Source organism: Atractosteus spatula, chromosome 6 (genome assembly GCF_055471065.1).
Source record: "Atractosteus spatula isolate fAtrSpa1 chromosome 6, fAtrSpa1.hap1, whole genome shotgun sequence".
NCBI lineage: Eukaryota > Metazoa > Chordata > Actinopteri > Semionotiformes > Lepisosteidae > Atractosteus > Atractosteus spatula.
In genome coordinates, this window is record NC_142711.1 from 17,794,265 (window position 1) to 17,813,078 (window position 18,814).

At 40.6% G+C, this 18,814-nt stretch overlaps 1 protein-coding gene across 1 annotated transcript; it reads left to right on the forward strand.

Moving 5' to 3' along the window:
- Positions 1-1,525: 1,525 nt before the first annotated feature.
- mep1ba (meprin A subunit beta a) lies at positions 1,526-18,545 on the forward strand. Its single transcript, XM_088919663.1, has 15 exons — positions 1,526-1,618; positions 3,656-3,674; positions 3,860-3,910; positions 4,019-4,062; positions 4,692-4,770; positions 6,571-6,688; positions 7,619-7,797; positions 8,551-8,769; positions 10,027-10,179; positions 11,659-11,874; positions 12,460-12,933; positions 13,599-13,784; positions 14,535-14,679; positions 15,249-15,453; positions 18,437-18,545. The coding sequence occupies exons 1-15, from the start codon at positions 1,559-1,561 to the stop codon at positions 18,449-18,451; spliced, it is 2,163 nt and encodes a 720-aa protein (XP_088775789.1). The 5' UTR covers positions 1,526-1,558; the 3' UTR covers positions 18,452-18,545.
- The last annotated feature ends 269 nt before the right edge of the window (positions 18,546-18,814 follow it).

Sequence of the window (18,814 nt, forward strand, 5' to 3'; positions counted from 1 at the left end):
GGGATAGCGCTTTGCTTTGACCCCCATCTCATCCATGAGGATTTCAGCTACAGGCCTGGAAAGGAGGAGCTCATTTCTGGACTACTGCTTTTCCTGCAGGGTTTCCCACTGTGTGGGAAAGGGGCCAGGGTCAGGAAGAAATAAAAACTCAAGACACATCCCGAATGAGACAAGACAGATCAACCCCACTGCACCCATGTGCTCAATAGCTGTTGGATGTCTTAAATTCAGAGCAGGGTGCAGTATTTCCTTGCTGTTGAGGAGTTCAGCAATGACAGCAGATTCATTAATGACAGCAGATACACCAGGCAGGATTGTGACCTCTTTAGGTCTTTAATATAGAAATCAATATTCATTTCAGATTGCACATTATTGTTAATATAAAATGATGCCTTCTTACTTCTGGGAGCACACTGTTATCAATTAGTTACTGAAAAACTGAAACATTCACTTGAAGGGATTAATAATCTCCTGTATGTAACCATTCTTACAATATATCTTTTGTGAGTCTCACTGAGATGATGCTGAAATGTTTGGATGTATTTGATATTTTGGTCTGGTGACACAACCGGATGTACAGTACGTGAATCCCTTCTCCCCGAATTTTGAAAGTCTATTTTTGTTTTGGAACTGGCTATGGAGCTATCAGAGGACAAAGTAGAAATCTTTTTTTCGGAAGGCAGGATTATGCATTGGCTATAAATCATGTAATTGGTCGCTGGTCTGCCAAATGGCAGCCATGATCCAGTCAGTCAGGTGATGTTTTTATAGTTTTCACAGCAATCGCTGTGCAAGGTACTTTTACCCCAGTGATACTTGGAGTCTATTTCTGATCTCTGCATTTAATCTCTGTCAATTTGCCGTGTTGTTCACATTCAGAACATTTTCAAAATATTAAAATACAGTACATTACAATTCCAAAAAAGAAAAATGATAACACACTAGTTCATCACTGGGAGAAAACATGATTATGGCCTCTGGCATTTTTTCTACAGCTGGACAGGATATTTGCTTCTCACTGTGGGCCAGTGAGCCTGGCTACCTGGCACAAGTTTTGCATTTATAAAGTTCTAAGTTGTGCTCTGGCTGCTTCTAGTGTTCTGTGGACATGATGTTTTAGGAGCTGGTGAACTGTTAGAGCTCACCTGATGACCGTTGCCCCACAATATCAACACAAAAAGGGGAAATGCCTTATGATGTAGGGTCACTCACAAACATGTTATTAACTCCGCAGTCAGGATCAAATATCATGCAACAAATTATACATTTTCATAATGAAAGTTATAAATATGAAAAGAGACAGCAAGCAAAATCTGTGTGTACGTTATAGAGAAGGTGGATTCACGATAATTTGAATGTAATGGACTTGAAAGCAATAAAGGCTTAATATTTACCATATATAGCAAGTGTTTTATCTTAACTGCAAGGACTGAAGTTTATGTTGTTAATATTTAAGTTATGATAAGTACTGTCTCTGAGGGCAAAGTGGTGCAATTCGAATGTACAATAAAACTGTAGTTGTATAACTGCCTGTCTTGTGACCAGTAACCCAAGAAGAATGGACACGTACTCTGCGTTTCTCATTCTGAGTTTGTTTTGCCAGCAATGTCTATGCATGGTGAGTACTTTAAAAATATAATCCAATCCAATATAATATTTTGAAACTCTGTAACAACAATGTAACACATGAAAATTTTTTGAGAAAATATATTTACAAAACTCCATAACATTCACGATTCTTGTTCTCTCTGTAAGAAGGAGCCAGTAAATTAGTACAGTAAATGTAATGTTTGAAAATACACATTTCTTTATTAAACTTTTGTTAACATACTTTTTGGGATCAAAGAACCCCAAATATCTTTCAGTAATTGAGTTAGATACTAATGAAAGGGAACGAGAGAAAGACAAATATAAGAATAAAGCATAAATATAAGAATATTTATTGGCCATATACAATTTCTTGCATGAGGAATTTGTCTTTTCACATACCCCAGCTTGCTCTCCATGAGACACACAGACAGAGAGAGAGAAGCTTGAGGTCAGAGTACAGGGTCAGCCATTTATACAGCACCCCTGGAGCAGCTGGGGTTAAGGGTAACAGAGTAGGATTCCTCTGCCAGGTGGGGGATATGAACCAGCAACCTTCCAGCCACAGGCAAAGATCCTTAGCCACAGTGCAAAGAGTGTCTGTCTTAGCTCGCCTGGCTGAGACTGGCAAGCTACCCAGACCCCCTTTGTATCGTGAGGAATGAGGCAGGGAGCTGCTGCAGGAGTGTAGATGAGGGGGAACAGAGGGGTACGAGCATGATGCGCTCAACTCCTGGATGTGAGACTTATATACACAGGTGGGTGGAATTGTGCTAAGAAATTACTCAAATTCAATTAACTGACACTTCAATCTAAAGCAACTGAGAGGAATTATCTATTTTGTTCCACATGCATTCTGGTACACATTTACACAGGTGCATTATGTACCTTATTCAACAGTGAAGTAGCAGGGGCCTCATGGGATTTAAACTACAAACCTCAAGAGTCCTCACAACTACTCTTCACTGTTCCTTTGAATCAGATCATCTGTACTAAAAGAACATGACTTGCCAGTGCTCAAGGACTGATCCTATAAAGGCTGGGCTGTAGGCGTTATTGCCGAGTTGAGATAGAGTGAATTTGTTCACATTTGTTAATGTTATGTCTTTAACAACCTGAACATGGTGCTGTAGCATGTGGTTATGTGATAAACGATGGTCTTCATCAGTAAGCCTTGATTCCTTATGTATTCAATTTAGAGGGCAACATTATTCCCTGGATTATTGTGCTGTGAAGGAATTTCATGCCCCTACCTTAACCAATATTCTCCAGTCTTTGTCTCTGTGATTCATAGACTGAAGTGTGTATTATAGTCTAAGTGATTCAGAGAAGGCAACTTGTTCATTACCCTTAAAGACACAGTAGAAAACAAAGAGCATGTGCAGATAATTTTCCATCTCTCTGACAACACTATACTGTATGTTCCTCAAGGGTGTAAAACTGAAAACCAGAAACTTTTTTTAAAACTTTTTTTAATATTGGGGGTCTGGAATAAGATATTCCTCTGTATCATTGTAGGTTCTAGAAAGTACCTTGGGATCATTTTAGAAATGTTTGTGTAAGAATTCCATTGTACTAGTACATGTACCGGTTACATATGGCAACAAAGTTCAAGTTCAAGTTTGAGATCAGAACGTCCTTCTTGTTTTCAACCTTTTCTGATGACAAATAATACCTTTGTATTTATTTAGTTTTTCAAGGTCTTTCCAATCTTAAAATAGCTAGAATTTCAGATTGGCATTAAAAATAGTTAAAAAAATCATTTTCTAATATACTATTCTAATGAAGTCAATATAGTCAACTAACTTCAGCCTGTGCTTGTTTATAGAGTGTTGGTTAAAAACACTGATTCCCAATCAGAAGAGATTATTACTCTTGTAAAACATCAGATTAAACTAAGCAAGAGAACAACAGCAAAATCAAGCGATGGGCATGGACCTGAATGTTAATTATTTTTATTAACACTAAACCAAAAGCTAATTTGTCACAATTACAGCTGTACTCTTACACTGTGATACTGTATAACTTCGATATGACTTTCAGTGTTTTATCTTTTTCTTCCTTTCAGCCAACATCTCGGGATATCGGTGAGTGTATTTTCCTGATTTTTTTCAGATTTCTGTTTTAACAAAGCTGCTACTGTGAAACTGATGTTGGCTCCTTAGTGAACCTACTGTACATTTTTAAAGTCTGTATTATTTGTGCTGCACATGGTTTGTGTTATGCGATGTTTAAAAAGCAGAAGAATGAATTTCTCCTTGTTTCTTTACAGAAATTGATGTGGATGGTGGAAAAGATCGAGACATTTTCGATATAAATGAAGGTTTGCTATAAAGATGAAGCTTTTATTGAATAGATAGATAGATACTGAATACATTCAGACTAAATATTTGAACTGAAGCTCATGGGTGTCTGTTATCTTTGCTTCCAGAATTAGGACTGAATCTTGTAGAAGGAGACATAGAGTATGACCAGGTAAGGCTGTCATTTGTTTTTTTTATTAAACATGATCTTATCATGGCTTATTCGATTATTCTTTATTATTCTCTTCTGCCACACAACAATAGTTGGTGGAATTTGCTAATTGGTACAGCAAGAACACAGATGAGACATACTGTACATAGAAAGCCAGCCACAGACAGAGATTCTGTTTCATTTAATTTATTCTAGTTATCCTATTTCATACAGATTTTGATGCCTATAGGAAACTTTGGTGCATATTACTGTCATTTATCATTATTATAATTTTGGCAGCTGTATTGGCACTTGTCAGATGCCAGAACCTACTCACTTGCGTTAAGGTTAGGGTTATGACAGGTTTAATCTAAAGGACATTTAGTCTATATAGATCACAAACACAGCATGACCTGTCCTTTGATAACTACCAAGGCACTCCTGTAACACTGTGTGTTTATGGGAAGCTCTGTGTTCACGACAAAGTGTTACATCAAGTTAGGAACACAGCCTCAGTCCCTTACTAAATGGTAAATATGAAAAGGATTTCAGTTATGTTAAAATGTGAGGAAACTAGAACACAGCATAAACCGGAAGATTATTTCAGAGGGTACCTCAGGTCTTCGGTTAACATTTCTGTGTCACTTCAGAAACAGGGGAGAAACTCCATTTTGGGGGATGAGTACAGATGGCCCAAAATAATTCCCTACTATCTGGAAGACAGTTTAGGTAAGAATGATCGAGATATCTGCTTTTATTCAGCCAGGTAATGTATAATGCATAGCATGGGAGTGCTTTCATCATTTAAAAACACCTGTGCTGTTATACGTCCATCATTTTATAATCCACTTTAAAAACTACAAGAAACCTCAATGCCATTTAATAAATGGTTTCATAACTTCTTTTAAAACTGATTATAGTCAGATCTGGTCAAGAAAATAAGAGAACACTTGCAATTATACAGTATATACTGTATATAACAATTACACAATCAATTATTTGGTAAAAATAATTATAATTGTTTAAAAATAATTTAGATAAGAGTCTATCTTACTGTGTACTGCACCCACTATTTGAGTTGGATTGGAAAAGTTGCTAGTGCTCTACTGAAAATCCTTTCTCACATTCCTAAACACACTGCAGACTTGCACCCAGTCACAGAAGCTTGAACTATCCTGAAGTCACAAAATTAGCTCTTCTTTAAATTTTAAGGTTTCAAGAACCACTGTAAATATTGAGCTGTGAAGTGAGCCGTAGGCTTTTACTTGAATGAAAGATCAGTGAAACAATTGAACTGCATTACTGTTTGGATCACACACATTTATTTGTAATAATCTAAGAAGCGATTAAACCATCATAGTTGACATAGTGATAAAAAACGACATGAATCATATGGATTGTGAAGCTATGCTGGGCAGAGAGAAGCACACTGTTTTAATGTGCCTTACCTTCAATATAAGGACAAGACACATTTCAACAGTTTTTGCTTCAGTACAAAATCATGGCAAATAACCTCCAACTAGCTGACAGCAGGATTGTGCTCCAGTGAAAACTTATGCTTGTCATTCCTAATTTATATAGAATTGTTTTAGGCTGTTTTTATACCCTTGAACGTCTACAAGAACCTTGAATATATAGGGGCCAATTTAGCCCTGAAGCAAAATATTTTCATATTGTGATGCAAATGTTGTACATGTGTAAAAAAAAACGGAAATGCATCTAACACAACAGCAGCGATTAAAACAGACCACCCTTGTGCCTGTACTGTTCCTGATTGATCTCCATTGTTAGGTGCTCTTTGTTGGGACCTATTGACACTGTGATGGGGATTCTAGGAGCAGCTGTAGAATGGAGCACCAGGAGGCTTACATGTTAACAGGCTTACATACTACTGCAGAGCACAGATTTGCAGGAACTGATTTGTTCAAACACATCCAAATCAAAGCAACACAGGAAATACTAGGATATACTGTATGATATGTTTATATGGTGGATGGAAGTTCAGAATTGATTTTGATTTAAACTACAAATATGGACAAAACATTGTTCTTCTCCTATTGGAAAACTGACCTGACTTGAAATTCCCACATAATTGTAGCCACATCTGCAAAGTCACAATGTAAGGAAACATTTTTGGAGTGACACTCAACAGAGAATTGCTCTAATTTGTGTCTAAAATCCTTAGAACTGAGCTTTGCTTAGACAGTATTAGATATTCCTCACTAAAACTAGTACACCCAACACTTTTCTTCCCTGTTTGAAACTTCTTAAGAGTAAGATGGAGATGAGTGTAAGCAATATTACTTTTCTTCCAACAGTGTCTATAAAGGAGCTTAAATTATAGACAGTTTTGCACACAGGTTCCAATCCAGCTCAGAGCTGTAATTTTGGGGGTTTCGGGACTTAACCGGTCTAATCATCCGTTCAGATTCAAGATTTGGAGTTTGTTTGCTGGGACTTCCCAGCATGCCAATAAAGTGAAAGACTGGTTTAAATTTCAGAATTTAATTCCTCTGCTTTTTTTCATAGAAATTAATGCCAAAGGAGTTATCTTAAAGGCTTTTGAACAATATCGGCTAAAAACCTGCATTGACTACAAGCCCTGGGAAGGGGAGCCAAATTACATCTCTGTCTTCAAAGGCAGTGGGTAAGACTGCCTTCCTGGAAACAAAACTTCCACTGTGATGATCATTTAAAATTAAATCATTTATTGATCAAGGCAAAATAAATGTGCTTTAATATTCCATGCTGAATATCAGAATAGTCTTTAAAATTTGAATGTATTGACATATTAAACTGAACTGCACTATCTGCACACAAAATTCTGCATGGAAGTTTTTCTCCTCTCTGAGGAATATAGCGACCTATCTTTTTCAATCAGAAGTAGATCTTGAAAATGAGTTGATCTGCACTCAATGAATCAAACAGATTTTGCACTTGAGTAAAAAGCTTGTGAAGTCATTCTGCTGATCCACTCTCATGACAAACATCTAGGAATGAGGCTCTTACATGTACTCTGTAAAATACAGGCCTGGCACATTGACAAGTGAGGGATGTAGATTCTAAGAATTGCAATGATAGGTTTGATAGATGCACTACAGAGAGAAGCTCCTGAAGTCATTCTGATGATCCACTCTCATGGTAAACATCCTGGAATGGGGATCTGATTTAGTGAGACCCAGGTATATTATAAGATCACTTTTATTGGCCATATACAATTTCTTGCATTAGGAATTTGTCTTTTCACATACCCCACCTTGCTCTCCATGAGACACACAGACAGGGAGAGAAGCCTGGGGTCAGAGCGCAGGGTCAGCCATTTATACAGTGCCCCTGGAGCAGTTGGGGTTAAGGGCCTTGCTCAGGGGCCCAATGAAGTAGGATTCCTCTGCCAGCCACGGGATTAGAACCAGCAGCCTTCTAGCAACAGGCACAGAGCCACTGCTCCGCCAGTCTATTAAACATTTGCATTGACAAGCAAAAAATGTTGATCCCGACAACTGTAGTTTGTCAGTTACTTCCCAGAGGCTGTCTTGCAACCTTCTTCGGGGCTTCAGTCTGGTCTTTCCTCCTTTAGATGCTTCTCCTCAGTTGGGAATCGCCATGTGGGGAAACAAAGACTGTCCATTGGGAACAACTGTGACCGGATTGCCACCATCGAGCACGAGTTCCTTCATGCCCTGGGGTTCTGGCACGAGCAGTCCAGATCGGATCGAGATGACTACGTCAAAATCATGTGGGATCGCATCTCTGAAGGTATCGCATCCCTGTTGTGTTGAAAGCTGACCTTCTGAGTGCCTCAGAGACTTGTATATCTTGGCATTTATTTTACTAAGCCCATGGTGGTTAATTGCCAAGGATTTCCTTTTTCATGTGTTATTCTGTAACAGTGTCTTGAGGAGCTTGGTGAGCAATTTCACTCTGCAGAACAATACACTATGTACCACCCTTTATTTACGGGGTTTGTACAGGTGGCTGCTGTAATTCAAATTAAAATGAATTTAAAGCGCCATGCATCATCACTCATCCATCCATGTCTAGCAGCTCCTTCCAATTCAAGGTCATGGAGAGAGAGAAAGGCAGGATACACCCTTGCCAGGACGCCGGTCCATCACAGCACACACAGACACAAACACACTCACACTCATACTGGGGCCTGTTTCCCAAAAGCCAATTAAATTACCAGCATCTCCGTGTAGGTAGCACTGCAGGGCCCCAGTGCTGCAAGGCAGCGATGCTAAGCACTGCACTATCATGCTGCCCAACACGCTACATCAAATGCTTATGTAGCATCAAATGTTCTTTTGTAATGCACTAAAGGGCTTTAAGAGCACTAATGATCTGAAAAAAAATATCACACCGCCTGGCCTAAAAAAATTTAAATGAGATCAAAATTATTACAATTATTAAAGGCAAATACTAAAATTGTACTCTTGTTTTTTGTTTGTAACAAAAATGCAAAACAGAATCATTCATCACTTACAGGCGTCTGTTGTTTTTTTTTTTCAGGCAAAGAGCACAACTTCAACACCTACGACGACACCGTGTCCAGCGCACTGAATGTCCCCTATGACTACAACTCCATGATGCACTACAGCAAGACCGCCTTCAGAAACGGAACTGAGCCCACCATCCTCACGAAGATCCCGCAGTTCATGGACGTGATTGGTCAGCGCATGGAGTTCAGCGACAGTGACCTTCTGAAGCTCAACCGGCTCTACAACTGCTGTAGGTCTCCTGCCGTGCTCCACAAATAGCAATGTCAGCAGTCCTATATCCTGGTAACTAAATAAATAGCTAACCTTTGGTTTGTTTTCTTAAAAACATGAAGCACAATTAATTAAGCTGATATTGCTGAAGATAAAACCGATTTATTACTAAGTAATATATATTAATAGCAGGTGAATTATATATATATTAATAGCAGGAACTGCACTCTGACCAGATCATTTATCTTAGCTTAAACTGAATCACTCACCTGCAAATTAATTCACAGTCGTGTTCATGTAGTTAAATACAGGTTTCCTTCTCTGACTGCGCGGTACCGTTCTTGCTAAACACTTATGGGTTAGGATCTATGGTCCATGTTCATCACTCATCGACGGCTGACGTAACCTGCAAATGTCTCTGTTTACAATGACAAATACAATAACTCGAATTAGAAAGTAAAACGAAAACTCATTTTACCTGAAGCTTCATAGCAGAATCATTGCTACACTGGTGCTAACTGACTCCTCACTTTATCGCCCAGATGGTGGCCCATTCACACCCATTACCCACTCATGACCATTAATCCCACACTTTTTCAAGTTCTTCACATTTCCTGCACAGCTCCACCCCCCCCGCCCCATTCCTCTCATGCTTAAATGCCAAGGTTGGAGTTAAATATTACAACACAATTTGTATGAGACGGAAAATTAACTGAGTATACTGTGCTTACGAAACCTCTGTAACCACGCGAAAACGCGCATCTGCTCACTCAGCGGGGTAGAGAGACGTGTGGAGCGCGGAGGAGGCGAGACAGTGCCTCAGCGTCAAGAGCTGGTGGTTTCGCGGAGAGAAAATTGGACAGTTCTTTTAAAAAAATAAACTGTACAGCACTTTTCACGTGGAAACATATGTTAAGAATGGTTTTAGCAAGATATGTCAGGGTCACAGAAAAGTCACCGTTGCTCGTATTTGCAGTAAATAAGAAAGTTAAAATACAATCCATGTTTAATTATATAGAATAAACAGACTTGCCTTTTCCTCCTTATAGTATACCCTGTGATTTTCTATATCTAAGTGTTCTACATTAATTGCGAGGGATTTGGCACACAAAAAAAAAACACCGGAGAGGGCAAACCTCTTCAGCCACATGGGTTTTATTCGTGACTACCTGCTGGCATATACATAATCAGTTTGTACTCATCTACTCGGTTATTAAACTATTAATGTACTTTACAGCTGTCCAAAGATTTCTTGCTGACATTTTCATACCTGCAGCGTCGTCGTTAACGTTTCTGGAGCAATGCAGCTTCGAGCTGGAGAATATCTGCGGGATGATCCAGGGCCCGGGCGATAAAGCCGATTGGGAGCGTGTGAAGCAGGTCCCGGACAAGCCCGATACGGATCACACGGACATGGGCAAGTGCAAAGGTGAGAGCCCCGTCCCATCTCCTATCTGCTCACTACCAGCGAACCGCCGAAGCAAAGCAAAGTCAGGCGCATGAAAAACACACACGCCTCTTGCCGCGCCAAGGGAGTCAGACCTAAGGAAGAGCATTTTTCAAACTTTGTTTTGTTTTCTATTTTAACTAGGCCGGCAGGCTAGTCAGTTCTTCTTATCGCAATTAGGTGAAAATTAGGCAAAAATAAAAGCAGTTTTTAATTTGACTCTACATGTTTTCAGGTATACTGTATGAGATGACAAGTCGATTCAAGACATTTGGGCCAAAAATTATTCTAAAAATCATCTATTGGTGACACAAAAGGGGCTGTAAAGGTGGCCAAAAAGTTTTTTTTATTTTTAATTGTTAAGAGATCTGTACCTAATACAACACAAAGAATTTTTTTCAATTAGTTCAGGAGGGATGACAGAAGCAACAGGCTCAGCTGTCCTAAATCCTAGTCATTCCTAATGTTATTTCCTCACAATATCAAAAACAATATCAAAAATTATTTCCTCACAATATCAAAAATATGAAAACAACTGTGAATGCTATATTCAAACCCCTTCTCTGCTTCGTATTCCTTGATTCCTCCACTCCATCTCCGCCTCCTCACTCTGAATGGGGTCTCAGCCTCCTCGCCCTCAAACCTTTTAGGGGGACAACCACACCACTGTCTCCTCAGACAAGCACAGACACCACATATCTGACCCTGCAGCTCCTCTTGTACTGAGCAGGATTACCGTGGCAACAGCACAGCATCAGTAGGGTAGAACTCACCTGTCTCATGACTGTCTAAACCCAGCTCAACCAAGCAGGTTAAGTCAAATATGCTACGACTAACACACTCAAACATTCACAGCTTCTGTCATTCCTAGTGAAGTATCTGTATATAAACCACAGCTGAAGACGAAACGGTAGGGCCATGTGTCACGCCCTCTGCAGCCAGAGGGCGCTCCTTCTCTGTCCTGTCCCTAGTTTCCGGTCTCCTGTCCTTCCTTTCCCTCTCTTTCCCTTGGGCTATATATTTCCGGGTCTTGCACTCTGTCCTCGCTCAGCATTGACGTTCGGATGTCCTGAGACCCGCCTAGCACCAGGGCGCCCCACGTCCGCTCCCTGAGGGCATAGGTTTCTATACGGCATTCCTGAACTCTTTGCACTATGAGCCCGGGCCTTTTTCCTGTCTCGCCGCTACGCATATGGGTCTTTTTCCGCTCTCCTGCTCCCCACGGTTAGTCCCTTTGGACGTCCGTAATACCATGAATGTCATGAAACTTTCAGAGAGGGTCAGAGCGATTTTTCTTGGTCAGCACGCAACCAAGCAACCTGCAACCTATTCATTTGAATAGTCAACTCAAAGTATCTCAGTGGTTTAGAAAAAGAAAGCCTCATGAAAACATGGCAGTGATTGACTTGTGCAGTACAGTATATGGCCAATAAAGTGATCTTACTGGAACCCTGTTTGCAGGTGCAGGCTACTTCATGCACTTCAGCACAGCCACAGGAAGTGCGGGAGACAACGCCTTCTTGGAAAGCAGAATACTGTACCCCAAAAGAGGCTTCCAGTGTCTGCAGTTCTTCTATTACCACAGTGGAAGTGCAGATGATGAGCTGAAGATCTCGGTCCGTGAATATGATCAGGATAACCCTCAAGGAACCCTTAGGCACATAGGGAAGGTCACAGGTAATACTTTTAATACTAAAGCGCTGGGCTGAGCAGTAGAAATGTCTTTATATATTCATTAATGGCAGCACAGTGGTCAGAATTGCTGCTTCGCAGTGGTGGGTCCCTGGGTTCAGTTCTGAAACTGGGGTGCTATCTGTGTGGAGTTTGTATGTTCTCCCTGTGTTTGTGTGGGTTTCCCCTGGGTGCTCCGGTTTTATTCCACAAGCCGAAGAAACATTGGTGGGTTAATTGGTTTCTGGGAAGATTGGCCCTGGTGTGAGCGTTTGTGCTGCGTGTGTGCCCTGTGATGGACTGGCGTCCTGTCCAGAAGTTGTAGCCCTTTGCTTGCTGGGATAGGCTCCGGCTCTCCTGCGAGCCTGAATTCGAAGAAGTGGTAAGAAAATTGATGGATGGATTTTCCTTTTAATTTGTTTCTTTGTTTTTCCATGAACATTATTGATTAATAACTGTTTGGAACCGAACCTTAAGATGCGGACTAATGTAATAACTTTTTCACAACATTTTTGCGGAATGTGACAGGTTAACACAAACATAGAAAAGATAGTTTGGACCACAGAAATAATGACATTATTTTCCTTGTAGCATCCCCTGAAGACTTTTGGAAACTGTATCATTTACGCCTGAACGTCTCAAAAAAGTTCCGGGTCATATTTGAAGGAACAAAAGGAGCAGGAAATTCACTTGGAGGTTTTTCTATTGATGACATCAACTTATCCGAGACAGAATGTCCGGATCATGTGTGGCACATAAGGAATTTCACTCATCTTTTAGCAAATAGTCCCCCCGGAAAACAGGGAAGGATTTACAGCCCCCGATTCTACTCCAGAGCTGGATATGCCTTTCAGATTGGTCTGTATGTAAATGGTACCGATGAAAATCCTTCTAATCTCGCCATCTACTTCCACTTAACCTCTGGAAACAACAACGACCAACTGCAGTGGCCTTGTCCATGGCAACAGGCCACGATGTTACTGCTGGACCAGCACCCTGACATTCGCCGACGAATGTCCAACCAGAGAAGCATCACCACTGACCCCACAGAGCAGAAAACTGAGTGTAAGTTATCAAGGTCATGTGTGCTTTAAGGCTGATGTAATAAACAGGCTGCTGAGATTAGATATGAACGTTCTGTTGACTTAAGCAAAATGTAAACACTGAAGGGAAGATACAACCTCCAAAATGTGTTATATCTGTTTTGAAAATACACGTTTTTGCACAGTCCAAATAACTTGCTCTCACTTCCTTTGAGACTGGACAATGTAAATAAAAAGAAGTCAGAAAAACCATAAGCATTTAAAATACATTTCACTAGGAATAACAGCACTCAAGAATAACGTGTCCTGAAAGGATTATGGGGTCTTTAGTGAAAATGTGGCTTAACCCGCTTGGCTGAGGGCTGACCTCCTGGTCCTGGCCATTGGAGAGTGGGCCAGGACCCCCATGCAGAGTGAGGAGTGACCAAGGGGCAGCAAAAGAGGGAGAGAAATTTATATTGTTTTAGGAGAGGAAATTACATCAGGGGTGATTGCTAATTACTGACAGCTGATTGAACTGATTGAACTGATTGAACCTGATTGAACTGGGTTGTTGTCATCCCTCCCGAACGTTTGTTACAAACTCCATTAAAAGGCTTAACACACATATTTCAAATCATTTACACATCAGTCCTGCCATTTCAAATCATAGGCTTACACTTCCATTTGCCCATCTGTCATTTCCAGCGAATGGGTCCCTATATTATTTTTGGGATAAACCCGAAATGGTAGGAGAGCTTGTCCGTGATCCAGATGGAACTGAGTACTACAGAGGTCCAGGAAAAGGCACCAGTGCATTCCTAACTCATGACAGGCTGAGGAGCAGAGACTTCATAAAAGGAGATGACGTCTTTTTCCTCATGACTGTGGAAGGTATGCCCCCTTGAACAGAGGTTTGGAAAAAAAACTGAAGTTCTACCTTTGCGGTATAAAAGAGACAAAGATTTATAGCCTTATTTTATTTACACTAATTTCCAAGGCCTTTTCATGGACTGACATGTTCATGTTTGTCGGTTTGTGGAAGAGGTCACCCAGGAGCAGATCAACAAAGATCTGAAGGTGATACAGAGGGTCACTGAAATTCTAGATATGTTCTAGATTTTAACAGTACTGTGCTGAAGTTTACATTACACCTGAAGAAGAAAACGTTGTCTGTATTTTCTTTTCCTTTGCAACCTACGCATGCTGACGCAACTCCCTATTTAAAAGTTTATGTTATTCACTTTAAAGCTACAATGTTATTTCTCTATACAATTACTAATAACTGTGACATAAAATGTATTACAGTCATAAAAAGGCTACTGTATTCGTTTAACATTTAACAGAGGACAGCTTGCTTCAGAGTATGTGGAATTATGGTTTAACACAGGGAGGAACATTTGAAGAGATTTCACACTAACTGTCAAGTAAAGGCTGCGATGTTTGGTGGATCCGTACCCCTGATTTCAGATTCTCGCAAATGGACGTGAAACAAAATCTTATCAAACCTTTGCTGAATGCCAAAAGCATCAGCATTTTGCTGGGGGCTTAGTTCCTGTTTGTCTGACAAAGAGGGAGATTACAGAAATCTCAAGCTGTCACCATGAACGTGACAAAAGATGAAGTATCTTCCCTCTGTTGCAGATGTTTCAAGACTTCTTCTTACTCAGCCAATCCCACCGTCCACATTTTCCCCCACTACCACACCTTCTCCCGGTGAACCCTGTAAAAACCACACCTGTGAAAACGATGGGATCTGTGTGGTAGAGAATCAGCAGCCAGTCTGCAGGTGAGATCTGTTTCTGGAGAAACTCCAAAATAACCAGGTTGATCCAGGAATACTACACATGGGTTTCTGGGGAAGATCTGTCTGCTACAATGTCAAACAGTAAAAGAAAAGGCAAAAAAAATCAAAATCATTATAAATGTAAACTGACACCAGGTGATTTTATTTGAGGGTGGCACAGTGGCGAAGTGCTTAGCATTGCTGCCTTGCAATGCTGGGTCCCTGGGTCCAATCCCACACCTGGGGTACTGTACTGTATGTGCAGTGTTTGTATTGTACTGTATGTTCTCCCTGCATCTGTGTGGGTTTCCTCCCACAGTCCACAGACATACTGATAGGTTAATGGGCTTCTGAGAAATTGGACCTGGTGTGAGTGGGTGCATGTTTGTGTCCTGCGCTGGTCTGGCACCCCGTGTATCCTGTTTTGCGGCTCTGGCTGCCCTTTGCCCCAATACAGGATGAAGTGGTTAGAAAACGGACGGGGGGGCTGATATTGTCCGATACGCGACAGGTGACAACACTCGCAACAACATCAGGAATTGTCCAACTTGACGTCCATATATCCTCCTCAGGTGCGCAGCAGGTGAAGACTGGTGGTACATGGGGAGCAGGTGCCAGAGGAAAGGGAGATCTGAAGACGTTGTTATCACAGCAGTGGCCTCATCTGTGTCCGTGTTCGCAGTCATGTTATTAATCACGGCTGTGACCGCATGCTGCCTGAAAAAGAGGTACAAGAAGAAACTACGCAATGGCAACCGAGACATGGTGATGGAAAATGTAAGTATTCAGACATCAAATGGCAGGATTAACAGCAGTGATGATGGGTGAATAATCACTGTGTTTTAAAGCAGAAAACAAATCAGTTTGCATGTTGCGGAAACCCATTTCAATTAATAACGGAAAAGACAAATGAAAACATTGCTGATGGTTATTTAGGTTTGCGATTCCGTTCCCGATACCAGTCTGTTCTTCTCGTCTCCATTTCTGATAGCATTCGTCAGTTGGCACGTCTGTTAGTAAAATGCTTCCTTAACGTTTTTTAAGGAAAGAGAGGGAAAAGGGTCTAGATTTTGTACGCTTTGCTTGCTTGTTTTAGAGTTTATGCAGTTCCTGTAATAATCTGATATTAAGGTTGGAATAGCAGCAGATATATGAGGTGCAAAATGAACCCAAGTGCTGGGCGAGAGGCAGCTGAGACAGGGAAGCTTACAGGCAGTGTGCAGCCGGAGCCCTGCGCAGGCAGCTGTGCTGAGCATGTAGCCAGCGCGGGACTCAGGGCAGCACAGAGAGACGGTGTGCTGTGAAAGGCTAGGAAACCAGGAAGTGAACAGTCTGAGATGGTGGTCAAGCAGGTGGGGGTCAAGGTCAGAGAATCTCAAAGTACAGTGGAGGTTTCTAGAGAGTGGTCAGATCAGGTGAAGCAGGAGTCTAGTCCAGGAAGATACTGTAGTGAAGTATGAGTGCAGAATAAAAGTTTATATACATTTACATCATATCTAAAGTTTTTTTTAAATAATTTTATAAACTACGAAGAATCTACGAAGAGTGTAAGGAGCAGTTTACAAAAACCAATGCCAACACAAGGAAAACATGCAAACTCCACACAGATAGCACCGCAGGTCTAGGATTGAATCTGGGGCTCCTGCACTGCAAGGCAATAATGCTAACTACTGTGTCAGCATGCTGCCCACAAACTAATAATAACCCATGAAAAACCTGTTTAAAGCCTGTCAAAAGTTAACATAGTAAAAAAATGAGTTAACAGGTATTTTATCACAATTAATGTTCACCTGTTTTATGTTTAATGTAACACTGGTATATATCTAATGTTTGCGAATAAACTTCCAATTTTCTAGTTAAGTCTCTCGACATCATAAAGCTTTTAGTAGTTAATTGCAGAAAGGCATTAATTTGTTTCTTCTAGAAGTGGCTACAAGTTTAACCACAACATATTGCATATTGCTTGCTTTTCAATTTTCATCGCAAGTCACTAGAGCTATCGAGAATGGTTCTGAATCAGCCTAAGCTTTTAAACAGCATTTTACAGGACAGTCCCAATCCTGGTGAAGTACTGAGTTCTAAATTTGTAGTGTTTACTGATCTGCTTGCTTGTTTAGACTTTTGGTTAACTTAGTTTGGCCTCACTGCCAAGTTTCAAGAATACCTTACTTCAGATGGATGGTTTCCAATAAAGTAAACAACATCAAGCAGACCTTCCTCAACTAATTTCTTTGTAATCCTACCTAAACAGTTTCTTCTAAACAGATGGGAATGACATTTTCTCAAACAGCCCACGATGAGCATTATTCTTCCCTCCGCAGAGGTCCAGTTGGTTACCAGTCATGCAGCACACCCGAATGAGGGCAGTTTTCAAATTCAAAAGAGTTGTTACACAGGCGATACCAAGTATAATTCTCAACCAACCTCTCATGAGTTGAAAGTCTTTAAAAATAGGCTCCAAATTAGTCAATTATCCAGTGATCAAGAACTTGAGTGGCAAAAGCCATGAAGACAAACAGTTCTCCAGGAACAACAGGGTTGGTTCACAATGTTTTGCAAGAGTTAAAATATTCTATGTCATGAACTTTATGATGACACATTAGCTTTTAACATGTAACTCCACACTGAACCAGGAAGAAGTAAGAAGTAATCCCGATGTAGTTGCTCTTAACCAGAACACACCGCTCACAAGTCTCTGACCCGTAGCCTTTCTGTTGAGGAACACGCACGGTCATACGAGACAAGCTGGCAGAAGCTATTACGGTCTCATTACAGTCAACGCGTCTTCATTGTGACTTAGGTCAGAAGCAATTGTTTCTAACCCAAGGATTTCCATCCCATCTACAATGAAGTGATGGAGTCTGCTAGCAGAATCTGTATGTTACTCTGTACCCATATAGTGGAAGGAGCTGTGAACTCCTGCTGAATTCACATGCTAAACTCTAACCTTCATGCTTGCTGTAGCGCAGATGCTTCTCCTTCCCTGTACCGAACTCCCATCTTCTGTACTAAACTCCATGATGAGGAATGTTTCTACTAAACTCCTGCTGAGAAAGGAAGGTTTAAGTGCTTTCTGAGTCCTGGAGTGTCGAGAGAAAGCTACCTCAAAGAGAGGAGGAGGAGGGTGTAGGGCCATATCCCCCCCTGAGCAATACAACAATAAGCATCAGATGTTTTGTTCCTTGTATGCATACAATAAAGCTTGGCTTGACTAACGGACACTTCAGGCTCGAATCTCTTGATTTCTATAGAAGTTCTTAATTTTTATGTGCTATTGAAACTTGGATTTCAGACCAACACTCTTAAAGTGGGTTGTACTGGAGCGAGTGGAGAGAAAGTGTAAACCAGCAAGCAGATTGCATACTGGCAGCAATTAGAACTTGTAATGAAGAGACCAGCTGGAAAAAAAGCCAGCAGACACAGTGGTCCTCCAACCCTAGTCCAGCATGTTATATAAATCGTATAAAACCCCTTAACAGAAATTGTAACAATTTAAATCAATTAAGCAAGTGATAATATGTTAATATGTTAATATGTTTTTCTCCTCAAGGACTAGAGAGATTTTAAATGACCGGTCTCTGAATCCACCCAGTGAATATCTTCCATATCCACAGTGAAACGTGGAGGAAGGGTAAAGAGAAAGGTCGCAGTTGGGAATCTTTTCCGTTTCAATACGCAGTACATCGTTCTTAACGATCGTGTTGAAAACTGGCAGACTCGAGTGACAGTGTCCGCTTCATCTTGTCTTTTTTTTCCCCAGAAAACTGCCCATTGAAGATGACCAGAAGAAGACAAAGGAGCAGTCTATCAGCTTTTCATCTCCCAAACAGCTGAATTTCTTAAAAAAAATAAAATGGCCTTGAGTTATACATGCCCAAAATTTAAGAATTTCAATCAGAAGTTTGGAGATTCTGAATTTCAGGCCAAAATAATCTACTTGCATTTGAAACATATGTTTGTAAAGCTTTCATTTTCAGTCTATCGCATTTTAAGTTGCCAACAGATTAAGAGCTATAAAATACTAGACTGGGTGTTTCAAAAGAGGTTTTTGGAGTCACCCAGAGTCACTTAACAGGAATTTTAAGACAACTATTGTATAATCCAGTAAACTGCATTTCTGCATTGTATCATAGTCTTT

Bases quoted from the DNA above. Each gene is read 5' to 3' on its own strand.
- mep1ba (XM_088919663.1), top strand. From the start codon at position 1,559: ATGGACACGTACTCTGCGTTTCTCATTCTGAGTTTGTTTTGCCAGCAA. The intron at 4,771-6,570 runs GTAAGAATGATC...TTTTTTTCATAG, and splicing joins CTATCTGGAAGACAGTTTAG to AAATTAATGCCAAAGGAGTT. The intron at 10,180-11,658 runs GTGAGAGCCCCG...CCCTGTTTGCAG, and splicing joins GGACATGGGCAAGTGCAAAG to GTGCAGGCTACTTCATGCAC.